The 20,463-nt window shown below is 37.5% G+C and overlaps 3 protein-coding genes and 1 pseudogene across 3 annotated transcripts; all 4 read right to left on the bottom strand.

Moving 5' to 3' along the window:
* The window catches only part of LOC108240851, a 3,877-nt pseudogene extending 503 nt beyond the window's left edge, over window positions 1-3,374 (bottom strand).
* Window positions 3,375-5,116: 1,742 nt separating this feature from the next.
* Window positions 5,117-9,329, bottom strand: LOC108240918 (extracellular calcium-sensing receptor-like). The gene is made up of 8 exons (XM_017424715.3): window positions 9,059-9,329; window positions 8,400-8,694; window positions 7,996-8,285; window positions 7,419-7,711; window positions 6,853-7,058; window positions 6,509-6,730; window positions 6,274-6,397; window positions 5,117-6,191 (listed from the first exon to the last, which is right to left on the bottom strand). The coding sequence occupies exons 1-8, from the start codon at window positions 9,310-9,312 to the stop codon at window positions 5,293-5,295; spliced, it is 2,583 nt and encodes an 860-aa protein (XP_017280204.2). The 5' UTR covers window positions 9,313-9,329; the 3' UTR covers window positions 5,117-5,292.
* Window positions 9,330-11,362: 2,033 nt separating this feature from the next.
* Window positions 11,363-15,118, bottom strand: LOC108240915 (extracellular calcium-sensing receptor-like). The gene is made up of 8 exons (XM_017424712.2): window positions 14,782-15,118; window positions 14,251-14,545; window positions 13,870-14,159; window positions 13,415-13,710; window positions 12,904-13,109; window positions 12,579-12,800; window positions 12,340-12,463; window positions 11,363-12,262 (listed from the first exon to the last, which is right to left on the bottom strand). Exons 1-8 carry the CDS (start codon window positions 15,048-15,050, stop codon window positions 11,364-11,366), a joined length of 2,601 nt encoding a protein of 866 aa, XP_017280201.2. The 5' UTR covers window positions 15,051-15,118; the 3' UTR covers window position 11,363.
* Window positions 15,119-16,197: 1,079 nt separating this feature from the next.
* LOC108240913 (extracellular calcium-sensing receptor-like) lies at window positions 16,198-20,261 on the bottom strand. The gene is made up of 8 exons (XM_017424709.2): window positions 20,080-20,261; window positions 19,411-19,705; window positions 19,003-19,292; window positions 18,364-18,659; window positions 17,838-18,043; window positions 17,492-17,713; window positions 17,239-17,362; window positions 16,198-17,156 (listed from the first exon to the last, which is right to left on the bottom strand). Exons 1-8 carry the CDS (start codon window positions 20,259-20,261, stop codon window positions 16,258-16,260), a joined length of 2,514 nt encoding a protein of 837 aa, XP_017280198.1. The 3' UTR covers window positions 16,198-16,257.
* Between the last annotated feature and the right edge of the window lie 202 nt (window positions 20,262-20,463).

The raw sequence follows: 20,463 nt of genomic DNA, 5'->3' as shown, positions 1-20,463 counted from the left end.
TGATACCAAACGCTGTGTGCCGCAGCATGCAGGACCATTCAGAGGGAGCTCCAATGAATGTTAATGAACATAAAAAACACAGAGTCAGAGAGAAGAGCAGCAGGAAGCTCAGCTCAGAGTTGTTGGCTCTGACAATTGGAGTTGTTCTGTGATGAAAGAAAATAACTGCTGTTATGATGGATAGACAGGCCCCAATAACAGAGAATGTAGCCAGGATGATTGCCAGGACTTCATCAAAGGAAAGAAACTCAACAGGTTTGGAGAAACAAGCATCTCTTTCTGCATTAGGCCAGAATTCTCTAGGACATGGGAAGCAATCGAAAGAACCTACAAAATCACATTTAAAAATGGCTATGAGAACATAAATAATTACTGAAAGAAATTGACAGAATTTTTGTTTTACCTGTTGTATTACTGATCTCTCCTTCAGGACATGGTATACAATCATAGCAGCAGATGGGTTTTCCTTTCTGCAACACTTTACGAGTTCCTGGAGGACAACTTTCAGAACACACTGACACTGGTACCTGTTACAAACACACAGCAATATATTTTTTTTCTCTCATGAACAGTTATAAACCATTTCACTGAAGTATAATTTATTAATTTTTTTCATTTGACTCTTTACTTGTGTGCGACCTTCCACCCAGGTTATGTTCCTGTTGATATGAAACTCCTGGCCTTTTGGCAGTGATGCATCATAGTATCCTACTGTTACCAGCTCAATAACTCCACTCTCACTCTTCTGCCAGTTCACCAGCTCATAAAAAGCTACAGGATCCCCGTTAGCATCAAATGACACAGGATAACCATTTTGGGAAAAGTTGACTTTTTTAAATTTAGATAACACCTAAAAGAAAATAGCAAAATTAGAAAGGAAACCAGGCAATGTTTTGTGGGTAACAAAAATATTTGAGATTCACTTCTTCCTCAACTAACCTGATTAGACTCCAGTCTAAAGTGTTTGTCACATTGAGTGGTGAGATTTGTTTCGTGACACACAGCATTGTGAATGGCATGAGCTATTGCATAAACAGCCTTGTACACCATGTTAGTATTTCTTAACTGAGATGTATCTGTATATGGATTTTTGAGAGATTTTATGTCTTCAGTTCCATCACACAATCTCTTGTCTGGATCAGCTCCTAAAGAAACATAAAGACAGAATAAGAATATCTGTTTGTTTTATTGTTTGCTTTTTTTGTCAAATATAAATTGCTTGAATAATTCTGATTTCCTGTCAGTTTAAACATACATAAATAAAGTGAATTTAAATGGTTAATTTTATTATAGCTACACGTTAGGTTTCATTAGGGTTTCAAGAATATTTTAAGACATGGAGCAATAATTCACGCTGGTTCTGTTAAAGATTAAATGTCAAGTTCTGAAATTTTTAGTTTCTGAACAACCAATAACTGTAAACCAAATAAAGATTTTACTGCCAAATAAAAATGAATAAACACAATATGAAAATCTCACTTTCTGTCAGTGTGCAGTTGAATGCATCCTCCCAGAATTCAGTAAGGATGGAGGAGTCAGCTACTTTACTGGGAGAGAGATCCAACAGAAAGTCTCTCAGCCCTGGGATAACAGATTGCTGAACAGCAACTCCAATGGCCCCTGTACAAAAACTGAATCTTAAAAAGTGTTGGTCAGTTATCCAGGCCTCACTTCCTATCCACTGACGAGGTGGTGAGGGCTCCCGAGTCAGCTCCTCTAACAGGACCCTCAACAACCATTGCTGTTGACCTGCAGAGACATAAAAGACAGTTGATATGTGCTAATAAATCTATTTATTCATGTACTTTACTTAGCATACTACTTAAAAACACTTAAGTCTTTTGCTCATAAATGTTATGCTTTTTTACCAAAGTTTTTCTTGCCATTAACAAACAAGGTTTATGCAGAGATCATTTTACCAACATTCTTCTTAAAACAAACAAACAAAACAAAAAACAAATAAAAAAAGAAAAACAGAAAAAAAACACTTAATACATGTAACTTGGTTTACTATAAACAAATAAATCAGTGAATGGCATACCTGCGGATAACATCAGCTACTTTCTGGATCTTGCTATGTGGGTCGGTCCAAGAAAAGGCTTCAGAGTACTCCACACAGATCCCCTCTCTCTGTGCTGCATCAAGAAAAGATGCCATGCCATAATTTCCATAATCTGAGTCTGAGCGAACAGCACCGATCCAAGTCCAGCCAAAGTGTTTCACCAGCTTGGCCAGAGCATCAGCTTGGAACTGATCACTGGGAACTGTTCTGAAAAAAGCGGGGTACTGCTGTTTATCTGACAGGCAGGCACAAGTGGCAAAGTAGCTCACCTATATTAAAAAAGTGATATTAAAACAAAACTTTTAACTGTTTTTGTCATTTTAAAAGGATTAGATATATTTTAGAAGGTAAGTTTAAAACAAAACAAAACAACTCCAGATAACTTACCAAAGGGATGTCAAAGGACCCAATGATGCGAGATATGCTGATTGACGGTGTGGATGCAGAGTCTCCAACAGCTGCTAAGACCACACCAGACTGGGAACAATTGCTGTCTTTGTAAAACACAGGGTCCTTACCATTTGTTAGCTGAAATGCAACATCCACAGCCACTGGTACTGAACCACATGAGTCATAGACCTGATATCCAAGTTTGATTCCTGGCAGCAGATCTGTGCTGTTGTTTATTTCCTCTATAGCGAACATCATTGTGCGAGAAAATTGTAATTCACTGCCTATGCAGCTGCAAACAATAAGTAAGGTGAGGTCACCAACAACTAAAAATCACACAGTAAATCCTTACAATATTTGTAGAAATCAGTTTGAAATTACAGATAATCACAGTACACTGAAATATGAAAGTTTTATTTTCTACATTTTTCCACTATTTTTTGCTAAATCTAATATTTGTTTTAGATACACAACACACAACATGTATTCCAAAGGTTTTATGATAACTGTGAAAAAATATTTAAAATAAAATAGACTATCAAACCTTAACTTTTCCATATGCAGACATTTAATATTCTTTTCCTCCACTGTATGTTGTTACTCACCTCCCTCCACATCTTGAAGGTTCAGGCTTGGTGGTGTAATTATAAATAACTATGTGCAGTTCGTAGTGAATGGAGAAAACACCTCCGATAACAAAGTCACCATCCATTGAGAATGCAGGTAAACGAGGGGTACTCTGCAGAGTACATTTTATTGATGAAGCCTCAGTACTGACACCAGCATCAGTCAGAGCCTCTAAAGGCTCAATCCTTTGTTTCAGTCCATCCAGACAAACAACTAAGACAACAACTGTCATCAGCCCCAAAAAAATCACAGCTGATCTGAGGGCAGTAAAGACACATTTGATCTCCATTCCTCAACTGTCAGTATTTGGGTCTAAGTGTGCTTTTATTACTTTACGTCCTCCTTCTTGTACGCATCATGTGATCATTCATCAGAAACACAGCACCCTGACAAAGCAATCTTTGACTGTGTCTATTAATATTTTTATGAATATCCTATCCACATCATTTCTTTTTTTTTTTTTGGTCATTTAACTGAGCAAAACAGGGAGTGTGAGTACTGGAAGGATGATTACTGAATGAGGACAGGTGTGCTGATTACAAATAGATGACAGGTGTGTGAGGAGCTGAAACAATGACGCCTGAGTACATAAATGGTCTAAACTGTAGGATAAGAACATAATAGTCTAGAACTCCTTAAGAGAATGTGTAGCAACTGCTGCCTTTCATGTGAAGCTTTTGAATGAAGAACATCTGGTCTTGAAAAAAAGTGTTAGCACTTTTGGTCAAAGGGTGAAAAAATCTTTGTGTGGGATTGAGTGCAAAAGAAATGACACTGTCTGAACCTGACAGGTGGCAAAAATCCCATTGGATGAGAATGAAACGTTTGATATTTTACGCATATTTTCATTGATATCAATACTGTAAACACAAAGGCACTCAAGTGTTTGATAGACTGCTTCGACACTGTAGTTTAACCAGCAAAAATGAGGATGTCACTCACTTGAATTACTGACTACTAATGATGATGTGAAGACAAAATGATTTTGGTCTGCACAGTGCACAGATGTTTGGGGACAACAAGCTCTATGTTCTATTTATTTATCAAATAAATATTAGGAAACACATAACCTTTTTTCAAAGAAAATATACCTCAAATTGTCACATTTGTGTGTTTATTGATTCAGGAAATAAATGCCCGCCCTCACTAAAATTTATGCTCAGGAGCTGCTAGTGCCTCTGCTATGCTCAGACCTATCCAACACCCACTGTACAAGCCACAATCCTCCCTACAGCCACAATCAAAAGTGCTATAGCCACAGTCTCAGTGACATCTCCAACACAGCTATAAATTTAGTTTAATGTCTGCTGATGCCATAACATGCGATGGCACTTATCAAGGTCTGCACCTTCCTAGGACCTCTTAACTATCCTATTTTTGTCTAAAGAAGACTCTCCACAATCTGAGTGCTTATGCTCCTGATGCCAAGTGTCACCAATCCCATGCTCCTTAGCAGCATTGCCAAACACATAAGAGCCTTCTCAAGTTCTAGTTTCACAGATACCTCTGCACCTGATCCTATCTTCCTACCTGTTTGGACAGCCTACAGCTGATCCCTAGAACTTCCATATCTGTCATGTTGGTGGGACATACTTGCAAAAAACACAAAAGGGAGGCACCCTGGAGCAATCTTATTTAGATGCTCAAACCACCTAAACAGACTCCCTTTTATGCAAAACAGCAGCAACGAGGCCCTAGCTTACAGCTCCATCTCCTGCTCAGTTTCTGCATGAAGTAGAAGAGGTTTTTCATTACAATAATCATTAAAAAACTGGAAAAACATGAGATTGCAGCAGCTGTTGAGTTCTTTAGAAAACTATTGAGTCTTGCCATATGAGGTAAAATGATTTCAAGCTGCTCACATAAAAATCAAACTAGTAAAGTTCTAAGTTCTGAAAAACAAATGCCACTCAGGAACTTGCTCTTTTGAAGGCAGTTGTGGAGAACATTGTCTAACGTAAATTCACAATACTGAGAAAAAGAAGAGTATGCACTGTAGTGCTCAGTTTTTTTTATTCGATCAAGACATAAAAAAGAGGACATGACAAGAATAACACAACTTATGTGTATATAAATCGATATTTGTATGTAATTATTTGTTAGAAATGAAGATGATATACTTTCTGCAATAAATATGGTAAGTTTAAACTGCAATGTAGTGATTGTGCCTTAGTCACTTCTTATCTTGTTTCTAAGCCTCTGACATTTTACGACTATTTTTTGTTCATTAAACATTTCTTGGAGTTCTTCTCTGGCTGAAATAATATGATAAAACACTTTGGAGCAAATATACACAGGATCAGTCCAAAACTGGAGGCCAGAATGGCAAATATCTCCACAGCCACAGTAAATTTTCCAGGAGAGCTGACATACGCTGGGATGAAGGTGAGCCACACTGCACAGAATATCAGCATGCTGAAGGTTATCATCTTGGCTTCATTAAAATTATCAGGTAGTTTTCGAGCTAAAATAGCTAACACAAAGCAAAAAACAGCCAGCAGGCCAATGTACCCGAGCACAGCCCAGAACCCAACAGCAGAACCTAATGCACATTCCAGGATGATCTTCTCCTTGTATGTGGTCAGATTTTTCATTGGAAAAGGAGGGCTGAGAACCAACCAAATAGTACAGATTAAAACTTGAATAAACATGAGAAACACAACAGTAATTCTCTGCTGTGGAGGCCCAAACCATTTCATGACATTACTACCTGGAAGTGTAGCTTTAAAGGCCATTAAAACCACTACAGTTCTCCCAAGAACACAGGAGATACAGAGAACAAAGGTGATACCAAACGCTGTGTGACGCAGCATGCAGGACCATTCAGATGGAGCACCGATGAAGGTTAATGAACATAAAAAACAAAGAGTCAGAGAGAAGAGCAGCAGGAAGCTCAGCTCAGAGTTGTTGGCTCTAACAATTGGAGTTGTTCTGTGATGAAAGAAAATAACTGCTGTTATGATGGCCAGACAGGCTCCAATAACAGAGAATGCAGCCAGGATGATTGCCAGGACTTCATGAAAGGAAAGAAACTCAACAGGTTTGGGGAAACAAGCATCTCTTTCAGCATTAGGCCAGAATTCACTGTGACATGAGAAGCATTCAAGAGAACCTAAAAGAAATAAAAAATATATATATTGATTTGTTAGCACACATAAAATTACTGAAAAAATTTGATGGAATGTTTGTTTTACCTGTGGTATTACTGATCTCTCCTTCAGGACATGGTATACAATCATAGCAGCAGATGGGTTTTCCTTTCTGCAACACTTTACGAGTTCCTGGAGGACAACTCTCAGAGCACACTGACACTGGTACCTTTCACAGAACCAAAAAAAAACAAAATACCAGATTTTTTTAGGCCATGTGTAATGTGCCAAATCTTCATTTTTAGTAATTTTGCTGAAGTGTCATCATTCAACTCTTTACTTGTGTGCGACCTTCAACCCAGGTTATGTTCCTGTTGATATGAAACTCCTGTCCTTTTGGCAGTGATGCATCATAGTATCCTACTGTTACCAACTCAATAACTCCACTCTCACGCTTTTGCCAGTTCACCAGCTCATAAAAAGCCACAGGATCCCCGTTAGAATCAAATGACACAGGATAACCATTTTGGGAAAAGTTGACCATTTTTAGTTCAGATAACACCTAAAAGAAAATAGTAAAATTGGAAAGGAAACAATGTCATTAAAATAAATGCAGGCTTAAAACTGCAATGTTATGTGTAGCAAAAAAGAAAAAACTCTGAGATTTACTTTACTTCAACTGACCTGATTAGACTCCAGTCTAAAGTGTTTGTCACACCGAGTGGTGAGATTTGTTTCGTGACACACTGTATTGTGAATGGCATGAGCTATTGCATAAACAGCCTTGTACACCATGTTAGTATTTCTTAACTGAGATGTATCTGTATATGGATTTTTGAGAGATTTTATATCTTCAGTTCCATCACACAATCTCTTGTCTGGATCAGCTCCTAAAAAGATATAAAAACCGAAAAATAATGTTTTTTTGTTTGTTTGATTGTTTGCGTTTGACAGAAAAAAATTGTATAGATAATTCTGATTTTCTGTGCAGACAGTTGTCAGTTTGAACATATTACTAAAAAAAAACAATTAAAATTGATATAAATGATTTCATATTAGTCACACATTAGGTTTGAACCTTTTCTGACATTTCAAGAATATTTTAAGAAATGCAGCAACATTCTATGCTCTAAATTTTTAGGTGCACAGAGTTTCTAAATAACCAATACATGTAAATCAACTAAACATTATACTACCAAATAAGCAATAAATTTAAATATATTTATTTTCAATCATAAAAATCTTATTACGTTTCAGTGTGCAGTTGAATGCATCCTCCCAGAACTCAGTAAGCACTGAGGATGCAGCTACTTCAGTGGGAGAGAGATCCAGCAGGAAGTCTCTGAGGCCTGGGATGACAGACTGTTGAATGCCAACTCCGATGGCCCCTGCACAGAAACTGAATCTCAAAAAGTGAGGGTCAGTTATCCAGGCCTCACTTCCTATCCACTGACGAGGTGGTGAGGGCTCCCGAGTCAGCTCCTCTAAGAGGACCCTCATTTCTGCAGAGGCAGTAAACACCACAACGGCCATTGCTGTTGACCTGCAGAGATATTAAAATGTGTTGACCTACATACTTTTTTATCATACTACTTAAAAACATTTAGGTCTGCTGCTCATAAATGTAAAGCTGTTTCAACAGGTAAAAATTCTCTCTTGCCCTGAAGAAACAAGGTTTATTAAGATACATGTTTCACTTTGTTAAGGATGATTTTACTAATATTCTTCACTAAAATAAGAAAGAAAAATATTTATTGAGGGTTTTTTTTCAGATTTTGTTTAATGATTTTACATTCTTACAGACAAATAAACCAGTAAATTACAAACCTGCGGATAACATCAGCTACTTTCTGGATCTTGCTGTGTGGGTCGGTCCAAGAAAAGGCTTCAGAATATTCCACACAGATCCCCTCTCTCTGTGCTGCATCAAGAAAAGATGCCATGCCATAATTTCCATAATCTGAGTCTGAGCGGACAGCACCGATCCAAGTCCAGCCAAAGTGTTTCACCAGCTTGGCCAGAGCATCAGCTTGGAACTGATCACTGGGAATTGTTCTAAAAAAAGTGGGGTGCTGCTGTTTATCTGACAGACAGGCACAAGTGGCAAAGTAGCTCACCTATATTAAATAAAGAATTACAATGAAATACATTTTAAAACAACAATTTTAATTGTACAATAATTAGTTATATTTTAGAATTTTAGCTTTAAAAAACAACTTCAGATATCTTACCAGAGGAATGTCAAAGGACCCAATGATGCGGGATATGCTGATTGATGGTGTGGATGCAGAGTCTCCAACAGCTGCTAAGACCACACCAGACTGGGAACAATTGCTCCCTTTGTAAAACACAGGCTCCTGGCCATTTGTTAGCTGAAATGCAACATGTACAGCCACTGGTACTGAAGCACACGAGTCATAGATCTGATATCCAAGTTTGATTCCTGGCAGTAACTTTGTGCTGTTGTTTATTTCCTCTATGGCAAAGATCATTGCGCGAGAAAAACGTAGTTCTCTGCCTATAAAGCTGCACACAAACAGTAAAGTGAATGCTGATATTTTTATTTAAAAATAAAAAAGTAGATTACAAACAAGCAAGTAAAAAAAACCAAAATAACCTAGATGGGTTTTTTTAGTTTAAATATGTCACTAACAAATACAAATCATAACATATAACATCTTAATTTTCTATATTTTTCCACTATTTTTGCTAAACCTAATATTTGTTTTTTGATAAACACACAACATGTACTCCAAAGGTTTCTGGTAAATGTGAAAAAATATTTTAAGAATATTAGGTTTTACCGTGCCTGCACATTTTGCACTAAACCACATCGTTTCTGTATGCACACATTGAACATTCTTTTCCTCTACTCTATGTTGTTACTCACCTCCCTCCACATCTTGAAGGTTCAGGCTTAGTGGTGTAATTATAAATAACTATGTGCAGTTCGTAGTGAATGGAGAAAACACCTCCGATAACAAAGTCACCATCCATTGAGAATGCAGGTAAACGAGGGGTACTCTGCAGAGTACATTTTATTGATGAAGCCTCAGTACTGACACCAGCATCAGTCAGAGCCTCTAAAGGCTCAATCCTTTGTTTCAGTCCATCCAGACAAACAACTAAGACAACAACTGTCATCAGCCCCAATAAATTCACAGCTAATCTCAGGGCAGTAAAGACACATTTGATCTCCATTCCTCAACTGTCAGTATTTGAGTCTAAGTGTGCTTTTTATTACTTTACATCCTCCTTCTTAAATGCATCATGTGATCATTCATCAGAAACACAGCACCCTGACAAAGCAATCTTTGACTGTGTCTATTAATATTTTTTTATGAATGTCCACATCATTTCTTTCTTTTTTATTACTTAAACTTACCTCTTATTATATACATGATCTTGTTCTTTAATTTTTAGTTGACTTATTTAAATTATTTATTAGTGCTTCAGAAATGTAATTTTACACATATGTAATGTGGTAATTTTAAGTGGTTTTGAATTGGATTAATTTAACATAAAATAATTTTAACATAAACTTAATTATATTTTTGTTGAGAAAGAATGCATCAAATTGAATTTGCCATTAATTTCTGTACATTTTTATGTTAAGTGATAAAAGATACTTTTTGTTGTGTACCGGCATTATACAGTATAGTTTAGCTGAATTTGTGCCATCAAGGTGGCAACCAAATGACCCGCTGGTGGACACCAACTGTGATGTAGGCCATCAAGCTGAAGAAAGCAGCCTTTAGGACTTGGATGTCCCAGAGGACTTCTGAAGCAGCTGACAGGTACAGGGTGGCCAAAAGGACTGCTGCTCTTGTGGTTGCAGATGGATCAATCCGGGCCTCATCCAAAGCAATAAGGGCGTTGCTTCGGTTGGTCGTGGTAAAGAGAGTTAAGTCAAAAGGCAAGGCTCTCAATTTACTGGTCCATCTACCTTCCAACCCTCACCTATGGTCACGATGTATGGATCATGACCAAAAAGAACAAGCTCCTGGATACGAGCAGCTGAAATGAGCGTCCTTCGTAGAGTGGCCAGGCTCAGTTTCCGAGATAAGTTGAGGAGCTCCATCATCGAAGAAGCTCGTAGAGCCGCTGCTCCTTTGCATTGAAAGGAGTCAGTTGAGGCGGTTCAGACATCTGATTAGGATTCCTCATGGATGCCTCCCTTTGGAGATTTTCCAGACATGTCCTACTGGGAGGAGACTTCCAGGCAGCCCCAGAACTATCTGGAGGGATTGGTGCCATTGTGTCAGCAGGAACATGACAAGAACTATTCTCTTAAGGACAATAACAGATGGAGGCCTTCATCCCCTTTGGGACAATAGTAGTGTTGGTAGAAAATTGGGGCCTCATGTACAAAAACTTGTGTGGATATCCTACTGAATCATGACTTATGGTTAAATCAAGAAAATGCACAAAACAATCCAGATGTATAAAAAGATGCATGTGCATGAATCCAAGCACATTTTCTTTGTACATCCTGGTCAACATGGGATAGAGCATATAAGATACCTCTATTGACATGTCTCTTTTTAAATATGCAAATACATGCAAATATTTCCTGCACATGTAATTCTCCTCTCTGCATGATAAAAATTATCCAGCGCATAAGAATTACATATATATGGTAGCAGCCATCTTGGATTTTGACATGGCAACCCAATTTTCAATAGTGACCTTACTTATACCAAGCCACATACACATCAAAATGGCAGTCAGTATGTTGCTTATTTTTCAAGTTATCGAGCTCACAAGGTTTTCATATATGTGGCTGTGGCTATCATTTGAAAATGCCCTCTTTGCGTGGGACAAAAGCAAACTAGTTATGTTCACATTTACCATAATATAACTGCCACTCATGAACACACTCTTTTAAACGCAGTTGTGTAAAACAATGGCTTAGCTAAAACCAAAATCCTAAGAAAGAAAGGGTAAGTATGCAATGCACTGTTCAGAATCATTTTATTGTCAATCAAAACCCAAAAATTAAAAATCAAGTTGAAAGAAGTTCACCAGAAGCACAAAAAATGTGAGGAGAAAATATATGTTTCCTATCTCACTAATTTTATAAAAAATACTATTGCATATTTTCTGCAATAAATGTAGGAATTTTAAACTGCATTGTAGTGGTTGTGCCATTGTCACCTTCTCAATTTTTTTTCTAAATCTTTGACATTTTACAACTAATTTTTGTTCATTAAACATTTTTTGGAATTCTTTTCTGGCTGAAATAAAATGATGAAACACTTTGGAGCAAATATACACAGAATCAGTCCAAAACTGGAGGCCAGAATGGCAAATATCTCCACAGCCACAGTAAATTTTCCAGGAGAGCTGACATATGCTGGGATGAAGGTGAGCCACACTGCACAGAATATCAGCATGCTGAAGGTTATCATCTTGGCCTCATTAAAATTATCAGGTAGTTTCCGAGCCAGAACAGCTAATACAAAGCAAAAAACAGCCAGCAGGCCAATGTACCCGAGTACAGCCCAAAACCCAACAGTAGAGCCTAATGCACATTCCAGGATGATCTTCTCCTTGTATATGCTTAGGTTTTTTATTGGAAAGGGAGGGCTAAGTAACAGCCAAACGGTACAAATTAAAACTTGAACAAATGTAAGTGACATCACAGTCATTCTCTGTTGGGGAGGCCCAAACCATTTCATGGCATTACAACCTGGAAGTGTAGCTTTAAATGCCATAATGACCACAACAGTTTTCCCAAGAACACAGGAGATACAGAGAACAAAGGTAATGCCAAACGCTGTGTGCCGCAGTATGCATGACCATTTAGAGGGAGCTCCGATGAACGTTAATGAACATAAGAAACAAAGAGTCAGAGAGAAGAGCAGCAGGAAGCTCAGTTCAGAATTGTTGGCTCTGACAATTGGAGTTGTTCTGTGACAAAAGAAAATTATGGATGTTATGATGGCCAGGCAGGCCCCCAAAACAGAGAATGTAGCCAGGATGATTGCCAGGACTTCATCAAAGGAAAGAAACTCAACAGGTTTGGGGAAACAAGCATCTCTTTCTGCATTAGGCCAGAATTCTCCTGGACATAGGAAGCAATCAGGAGAATCTAAAAAAATAAAATAAAATTGACTGTCAGAACTCAAGTATTTACTCATGTACATAAAAGAAAACATTAGATGTTACCTGTTGTATTACTGATCTCTCCTTCAGGACATGGTATACAATCATAACAGCAGATGGGTTTTCTTTTCTGCAACACTTTACGAGTTCCTGGAGGACAACTTTGAGTACACACTGATTCTGGTACCTGCCACACACAAAAAAATAGACATTTGTTTTTGTGCTCTATTTACAGTGTAACTGTTATTTAACTGTTAATTTAACAATTTTGTTACTTGCAAAATTGTCTCTAATCTGTTTACTTGTGTGCGGCCTTCCACCCAAGTTATGTTCTTGTTGATATGTAACTCCTGGCCTTTTGGCAGTGATCCGTCATAGTATCCTACTGTTACCAGCTCAATAGCTCCACTCTCACTCTTTTGCCAGTTGACCAGCTCATAAAAAGTCACAGGATCCCCATTAGCATCAAATGACACAGGATAACCATTTTGGGAAAAGTTGACACTTTTCAGTGCAGATAAAACCTTAAACACAACAAAAGGGGAACTATGGCTGGGCAAATAAATGTCATCAATAAAGTACATTGTGATGGATAACTAAACACCTGAAAGTTACTCTTTTACTGACCTGTTTGGACTCCAATCTGATGTGTTTGTCACAGTGAGTGGTCAGATTTGTTTCCTGACACACTTCATTGTGAATGGCATGAGCTATTGCATAAACAGCCTTGTACACCATGTTAGTAACTCTTAACTGAGATGTTTCAGTGTACTGGTTTTTGAGAGTTCTTATGTCTTCTGTTCCGTCACATACTTTCTTGTGTGGAATAGCACCTAAAATAAAAATGTAAGACTGAAAAGGTAAACTGTACAAAAATTCCATGTATGCCTAGCTGCAGACCAATTACTGGACTCCCAATTCATGATATTAACTAACATGATTGTCACTTTGTGAGAACCAAGCCTGAGACATCTTTGTTTTTTTTTTTAAACCCAGCAAATGTCAATACTGGTTTTGTTTTAGTTGTGAATTAGATGTCAGGCTAGAAGTTTTAAATCCAGACCTTTGCCATAAATGTAGGGAACAAAAAATCCTGTGAAATTAAAATAAAATAAATCAATCATGAAAATCTTCTCACTTTCTGTCAGTGTACAATTGAATGCCTCCTCCCAGAACTCAGTAAGCACTGAGGAGGCAGCTACTTCGGTGGGAGAGAGATCCAACAGGAAGTCTCTCAACCCTGGAATGATAGATTGCTGAATGCCAACTCCAATGGCCCCTGCACAGAAACTGAAGCCCATCAAGTCTAGGTCAATTATCCAGCCCTCACTTCCTATCCACTGACGAGGTGTTGGAGGCTCCCGAGCCAGCTCCTCGAACAGGACTCTCACTTCTGAAGGGGCTATATATGCCACAACTACCTTTGCTGTTGACCTGGAGAGACAATAAAAAGTATTAACTTTATTATACTAACCAATTCACAACAAAATAAATCACATTCATTTTGGTAACTAAACTTTTTTTTTTTTTTTAGTTTTTGTCAGTGGTTATACAATAATAGAAAGAAATTAGCTAAATGAGTGTTGTAGACACCTGCGAATAACATTTGCTACTCTCCAGATCTTGCTGTGTGGGTCGGTCCAAAAGAAAGATTCAGAGTACTCCACACAGATCCCCTCTCTTTGTGCTGCAGCAAGAAAAGACCCCATGCCATAATTTCCATAATCTGAGTCTGAGTAGACAGCACCTATCCAACTCCAGCCAAAGTGTTTCACAAGCTTGATAAGCACATCAGCTTGGTACTGATCACTGGGAAGTGTTCTAAAAAAAGTTGGAAACTGCTGCTTATTTGACAGGCAGACACAAGTTGCAAAATGACTCACCTATGAAAAAAAAAAAAAACGCTCACACAATGGCATCAAGTATACTTTAATCATTTCAGTAAAAAAAGGAAATAAAAAATAGACTACTTACTAAAGGGATGTTGAAGGACCCGATGATGCGGGTTATGCTGATTGATGGTGTGGATGCAGAGTCACCAATAGCTGCTAAGACCACACCAGACTGGGAGCAATTGCTGTCTTTGTAAAACACAGGGTCATGACCATTTGTCAGCTGAAAGGCTACATGCATGGCCATGGGCACTGAAGTGCATGAGTCATAGATCTGATATCCAAGTTTGATGCCTGGCAGGAGCTCTGTGCTGTTGTTTATCTCCTCTATAGCAAAAATCATTGTGCGAGAAAAACGGAGTTCCCGTGCTATAAGGCTGCACATAGTAAACAAGATCAGTGTTGACATTTACATAAATTGAAAACAAACATAAAAATATGAGTAGAAATGTTTTTAGGTAATAAATACAACAAAAAATGCATTTTCTACATTTTGTAAATTGTAAAAAACAAAAAAAAAGCAAAACAATATCTATTGTTAAATGTATGCAAACCTTGCTGCAAATTTGATCATTTCTACTTTACATTTCTACCACCTCTTACTCTTACTAACCTTCCTGTGCATCTTGAAGGTTCAGGCTTGGTGGTGTAGTTATAGGACACTGTGAGCTGTTTGTAATGTAAAGAAAATACACCTCCAATAACAAAGTCCCCGTTTATTGAGAATGCAGGTAAATGAGGGGTACTCTGCAGGGTACATTTCATCGATGATATCTCTGTACTTACACCAGCAACAGTAAGTGTCTCTAAAGGCTCAATCCTTTGTTTCAGACCATCCAGAGAAACAACCAAAACAACTATGATCACTTCAAACAAAGTCATAACTAATATCAAGTCAAAACTACAAGATCTAATCTCAGTTTCTCAAGGGTCTGTATTTGGGTGTAAGTTTGTTTTTACTAGTGTATGTACCTCCTCCATGATACGTCAGGTGATTATTCATTAGAAACACAACATCCTCAGCCACTAATCTTTGATTGCATCATTTAATGAGACTTTATGAACAGCCTTTACACTACATGCTTTTTAAAATCTTTTTAAAAAATTAACATTTTAGCTTCAAAGCCGTATTTAGTAATGGTTTCCCTGACATTGTCCAAAAACTGTGCTGATATCATGCAGATTGCAAACCAGTTGCAACAAATTATACCATTAGGTTATAAAAGTGTGTGTGGTACATTTTTGGTGAAAGAGTAGCAGTAGAAGTAATAGTAGCAGTAGTTACCTCTTCCAAGGAAGTTCTGTTTTTGGTATCATTTGCTTGTTTGTTTGTCTGTGTGTGCACAAGATTACTCAAAAATCTATGTACGGATTTTCATGAAATTTTCCATAAACATCAAACATTTTACAAGAAGCAAGTGATTAAATTATGGTGGTGATCTGGTAGAATATCAAGGTCAAAAGTCAAGGTCATAGATCAGCCGGTGCTTTAACTCTGCAACTGTGCAACGTAGGATTGTCAAACTGCACAGCTAGACACTTCATGGATCACAGATGATGCCTACTGACTTCAAGATCATGGGGTTAAAGGTCAAAGTCACAATTGACTCCTTTGTTACAACATTGTCTTTGCTTCAGCAGGGGACCCATTGTTACCTCCGCCAAGGAGGTTGTTTCTGGTCGTGTTTGTTTGTTTGCCTGTCTGTTAACAAGATTACATAAAAACTAATGAATGCATTTGGATGACAATTCCAGCATATGTTGGGGTTCTCATAAAAAAATAACTAATTAAATTTTGGGTGAAATAAAACTTTTTAGAACAGACTCAGAAATATACACAGCTGTTTGGAAATTAAATTTAATAATTATATGTATTATTTGGAAAAAAAAACAACAATATCAAAAAATCATCAATACTAAAATTAGAATATTAAAATAAAACATACAAAGAAAATGTATGACAACACTTTTCTGATCTTAAAAAAACATTCTGTTAAAACGTGGCATTACAACATGTCAGTAACAAATGTCAAAAGTTAAAGGTAAATTGCTGTTGCCATCAAAATAAAAACATTAAAAAAATTTACAATTATTTTTTGTTTATTAAATATTTTCTGGAGTTCTTCTCTGGCTGAAATATTATGATGAAACACTTTGGAGCAAATATACACAGGATCAGTCCAAAACTGGAGGCCAGAATGGCAAATATCTCCACAGCCACAGTAAATTTTCCAGGAGAGCTGACATATGCTGGGATGAAGGTGATCCAGACTGCACAGAATATCAGCATGCTGAAAGTTATCATCTTGGCCTCATTAAAATTATCAGGTAGTTTTCGAGCTAGAACAGCTAATACAAAGCAAAAAACAGCCAGCAGGCCAATGTACCCGAGCACAGCCCAGAACCCAACAGCAGAGCCTAATGCACATTCCAGGATGATCTTCTCCTTGTATGTGGTCAGATTTTTCATTGGAAAGGGAGGGCTGAGTAACAACCAAATGGTACAGATTAAAATTTGAATAAACGTGAGAGACACTACAGTCATTCTCTGCTGAAGAGGCCCAAACCATTTCATGACATTACTACCTGGAAGTGTAGCTTTGAAGGCCATTAAAACCACTACAGTTTTCCCAAGAACACAGGAGATACAAAGAACAAAGGTGATACCAAACGATGTGTGACGCAGCATGCAGGACCATTCAGAGGGAGCTCCGATGAAGGTTAATGAACATAAGAAACACAGAGTCAGAGAGAAGAGCAGCAGGAAGCTCAGCTCAGAGTTGTTGGCTCTGACAATTGGAGTTGTTCTGTGATGAAAGAAAATAACAGCTGTTATGATGGACAGACAGGCTCCAATAACAGAGAATGTAGCCAGGATGATTGCCAGGACTTCATCAAAGGAAAGAAACTCAACAGGTTTGGGGAAACAAGCATCTTTTTCTGCATTAGGCCAGAATTCTTTGGGACATGGGAAGCAATCAGGAGAATCTAAGAAGAAACAAGTCATGAATGGCTTTAAGCGCACATATACACTATGATGCAAATATGGATGACAAATAGTTGATGTTACCTGTCATATTACTGATCTCTCCCTCAGGACATGGTATACAATCATAGCAGCAGATGGGTTTTCCTTTCTGCAACATTTTACGTGTTCCTGGAGGACAACTCTCAGTGCACAGTGACACTGGTACCTGTCACACAATGCAAACAGATAAAATACATTTTGTGTAGTATTTTTCTTCATACATTTTTGTATTTGGAGGCAGGGAATTTTTTAACTTAAATTAATTTTACTGTATTGTTATCATTTGGGGCCTTACTTTTGTTCCACCTTTTACCCAAGTTATGTTCCTGTTAATATGGAGCTCCTGGCCTTTTGGCAGTGATGCATCATAATATCCTACTGTTACCAGGTCAATAACTCCACTCTCACTCTTCTGCCAGTTCACCAGCTCATAAAAAGCCACAGGATCACCGTTAGCATCAAATGACACAGGATAACCATTTTGAGAGAAGCTGACTGATTTTAGTTTCAATAACACCTAAAAGGAATTAAAAATGGAAGAAACAGTGTCATTGAACTTAATGTTGACATTAAATTGCATTGTATTATGCTTTACAAAAAAACTTTTTTTTGTTTTCCTTTGTTTGTTTATTTCAACAGACCTGTTTGGACTCCAGTCTAAAGTGTTTGTCACACTGAGTGGTGAGATTTGTTTCCTGACACACTGCATTGTGAATTGCATGAGCTATTGCATAAACAGCCTTGTACACCATGTTAGTAACTCTTAGTTGAGATGTTTCAGTGTACGGGTTTTTAAGAGTTTCTATGTCTTCAGTTCCATCACACACTTTTTTTTTTGGATCAGCATCTAAAGACACACACAAGGTCAGCATTTTTTAACAATATCCCTGATTTTATGCACACAGACCTGTAGGTAAATACATTTTTTATTGGTGGCAATTCAGCTTAAGTGATTTGATATTACTGTAACATTTTATAAGAACCCAGCTTGAATCCCTAATAATTTGTTAAGCAACACAGTAAATTCATCTTTAGTCAATACCAATACTTCAAAATATTATACTGTTAAACTTCCAAGTACACAGAGTTGCTAAATACTAAATAGAGCAAAAACAACAAAATATTTTTTTGTAAAATTTAAAAAAATAATTACAAAGATCCTCTCACTTTCTGTCAGTGTGCAGTTGAATGCCTCCTCCCAGAACTCAGTAAGCACTGAAGAGGCAGCTACTTCAGTGGGAGAGAGATCCAACAGGAAGTCTCTCAGTCCTGGGATGACAGATCGCTGAATGCCAACTCCGATGGCTCCTGCACAGAAACTGAAGCTCATCAAGTTTGGGTCAGTTATCCAGACCTCACTTCCTATCCACTGACGAAGTGGTGGAGGCTCACGAGCCAGCTCCTCTAACAGGACCTTCATTTCTGCAGAGGCTATAAAAGCCACAACAACAAGTGCTGATGACCTAGAAAGACAATAAAAGTATTGACCTGTATTAGAGCAAAATTATAAATTCTAAATTCATGATCCAAATATTTTATTTAGCCTAAAACTAAGAAAAACATGTAGATCTGTAACTCATCAATGTTGATCTGTGTCAATGGGCAAAAACTCGTCTTGCCATAAACAAAGAACTTATTTCAGATGTTTGACTGTGATATAGATGAGTTTACCTATCGTCAAACAACATATCATATGAAGGACATGTCTAAGACAATGTAATAATCTTAAGTAATTTCTGAGACTAAACTCTTTTTTTCTGTGTTTCTACATTAATGCATAATAGTTAAAGCAGTTGAACTAGGAACCTGCGTATAACTTCAGCTACTCTCTGGATATTGCTATGTAGGTCGGTCCAAGAAAAGGCTTCAGAGTACTCCACACAGATCCCCTCTCTTTGTGCTACGTCAAGAAAAGATGCCATGCCATAATTTCCATAATCTGAGTCTGAGCGAACAGCACCGATCCAAGTCCAGCCAAAGTGTTTCACCAGCTTGGCCAGAGCATCAGCTTGGAACTGATCACTGGGAATTGTTCTGAAAAAACTTGGGTGCTGCTGCTTATCTGACAGGCAGGCACAAGTGGCAAAGTAGCTCACCTATATGAAAACAAAAAAATTTTACTAAATTATTAAAAAAAAAACCACTACTCTTTAACTGTGCAACCAAGCAAGTATATTTTAGAAGTAAGAAATTCAAACATTCTAGAGTACTTACCAGAGGTATGTTGAAAGGCCCAATGATGCGTGAAATGCTGATAGACGGTGTGGATGGAGAATCTCCAACAGCTGCTATCACAACACCAGAACTGGAACAATTGCGCCCTTTGTAAAACACAGGGTCCTGACCGTTTGATAGTTGAAATGCAACATCCACAGCCATGGGTACTGAAGCACATGAGTCAAAAATCTTATATCCTAGTTTGATCCCCGGCAACAGCTCTGTGCTATTGTTTATCTCCTCGATGGCAAAGATCATTGCACGAGAAAAACGTAGTTCTCTGGCTATAAGACTGCACAGAATCAATTTATTCAGTACTGACATTTACATAAAATACAAATAAAAAACCACATAAAAATTCAATTAAACTGAATCAGAAAGTCACTTAATACCTAAAATCATATCATGAAATAACAAAATATTTTTGTCATTTAAATATACAAAATTACAGTTATTCCTTAAATATGATATCTATAACATATATTGCATTTTTTGTATTATTTACAAATTTTTGGATGAATTCAATATAAGTTTTAGATAAAAAATACAACACAGTAATGCAACTCCGACAATTGTGTTAACTGTGAAAATATATTTTTATTTTTTAACATGCCTTCAAAGTCAGCAGGAAAACACAATGTTTCCATATTTTTTCCCAATACTCACCTCCCTCCACATCTGGAAGGTTCAGGCTTGGTGGTGTAGTTATAGATTACTATATGCAATTGGTAGTGAATGGAGAAAACACCTCCAATAACAAAGTCACCATCCATTGAGAATGCAGGTAAATGAGGGGTACTCTGCAGGGTACATTTCACCGATGAAGCCTCAGTACTGACACCAGCCATAGTCAGAGCCTCTATAGGCTCAATCTTTTGTTTCAAACCATCCAAAGAAACAACCAAAACAACTATCATCAGCTTCAATAAATTCACAGCTAATCTCAGGCCAGTAAAGAGAGATCTGACCTCCATTCCTCAACTGTTTGCATTTGGGGGCTAAATGTGTTTTTATTAGGTCATGTACCTCCTCTAATATACATCAGGTGAT

The sequence above is a fragment of the Kryptolebias marmoratus genome, linkage group LG2 (assembly GCF_001649575.2).
Source record: "Kryptolebias marmoratus isolate JLee-2015 linkage group LG2, ASM164957v2, whole genome shotgun sequence".
In the NCBI taxonomy this organism is placed as follows: domain Eukaryota; kingdom Metazoa; phylum Chordata; class Actinopteri; order Cyprinodontiformes; family Rivulidae; genus Kryptolebias; species Kryptolebias marmoratus.
Note: the sequence above shows the minus strand (reverse complement) of the source record. Positions and strands in the feature narration are given on the sequence as shown.

Bases quoted from the DNA above. Each gene is read 5' to 3' on its own strand.
- LOC108240918 (XM_017424715.3), bottom strand. From the start codon at position 9,312: ATGACAGTTGTTGTCTTAGTTGTTTGTCTGGATGGACTGAAACAAAGG. The intron at 7,712-7,995 runs GTTTGTAATTTA...ATATCTCTGCAG, and splicing joins GTAGCTGATGTTATCCGCAG to GTCAACAGCAATGGCCGTTG. The intron at 6,731-6,852 runs GTCAGTTGAAGT...ATTTTCTTTTAG, and splicing joins TTAGACTGGAGTCTAATCAG to GTGTTATCTGAACTAAAAAT.
- LOC108240913 (XM_017424709.2), bottom strand. From the start codon at position 20,261: ATGGCTGGTGTCAGTACTGAGGCTTCATCGGTGAAATGTACCCTGCAG. The intron at 18,660-19,002 runs GTTCCTAGTTCA...TTGTCTTTCTAG, and splicing joins GTAGCTGAAGTTATACGCAG to GTCATCAGCACTTGTTGTTG. The intron at 18,044-18,363 runs GTGAGAGGATCT...GTGTGTCTTTAG, and splicing joins CAACTGCACACTGACAGAAA to ATGCTGATCCAAAAAAAAAA.
- LOC108240915 (XM_017424712.2), bottom strand. From the start codon at position 15,050: ATGACTTTGTTTGAAGTGATCATAGTTGTTTTGGTTGTTTCTCTGGAT. The intron at 13,711-13,869 runs GTGTCTACAACA...TTGTCTCTCCAG, and splicing joins GTAGCAAATGTTATTCGCAG to GTCAACAGCAAAGGTAGTTG. The intron at 12,263-12,339 runs GTAACATCTAAT...TTATTTTTTTAG, and splicing joins AGAGATCAGTAATACAACAG to ATTCTCCTGATTGCTTCCTA.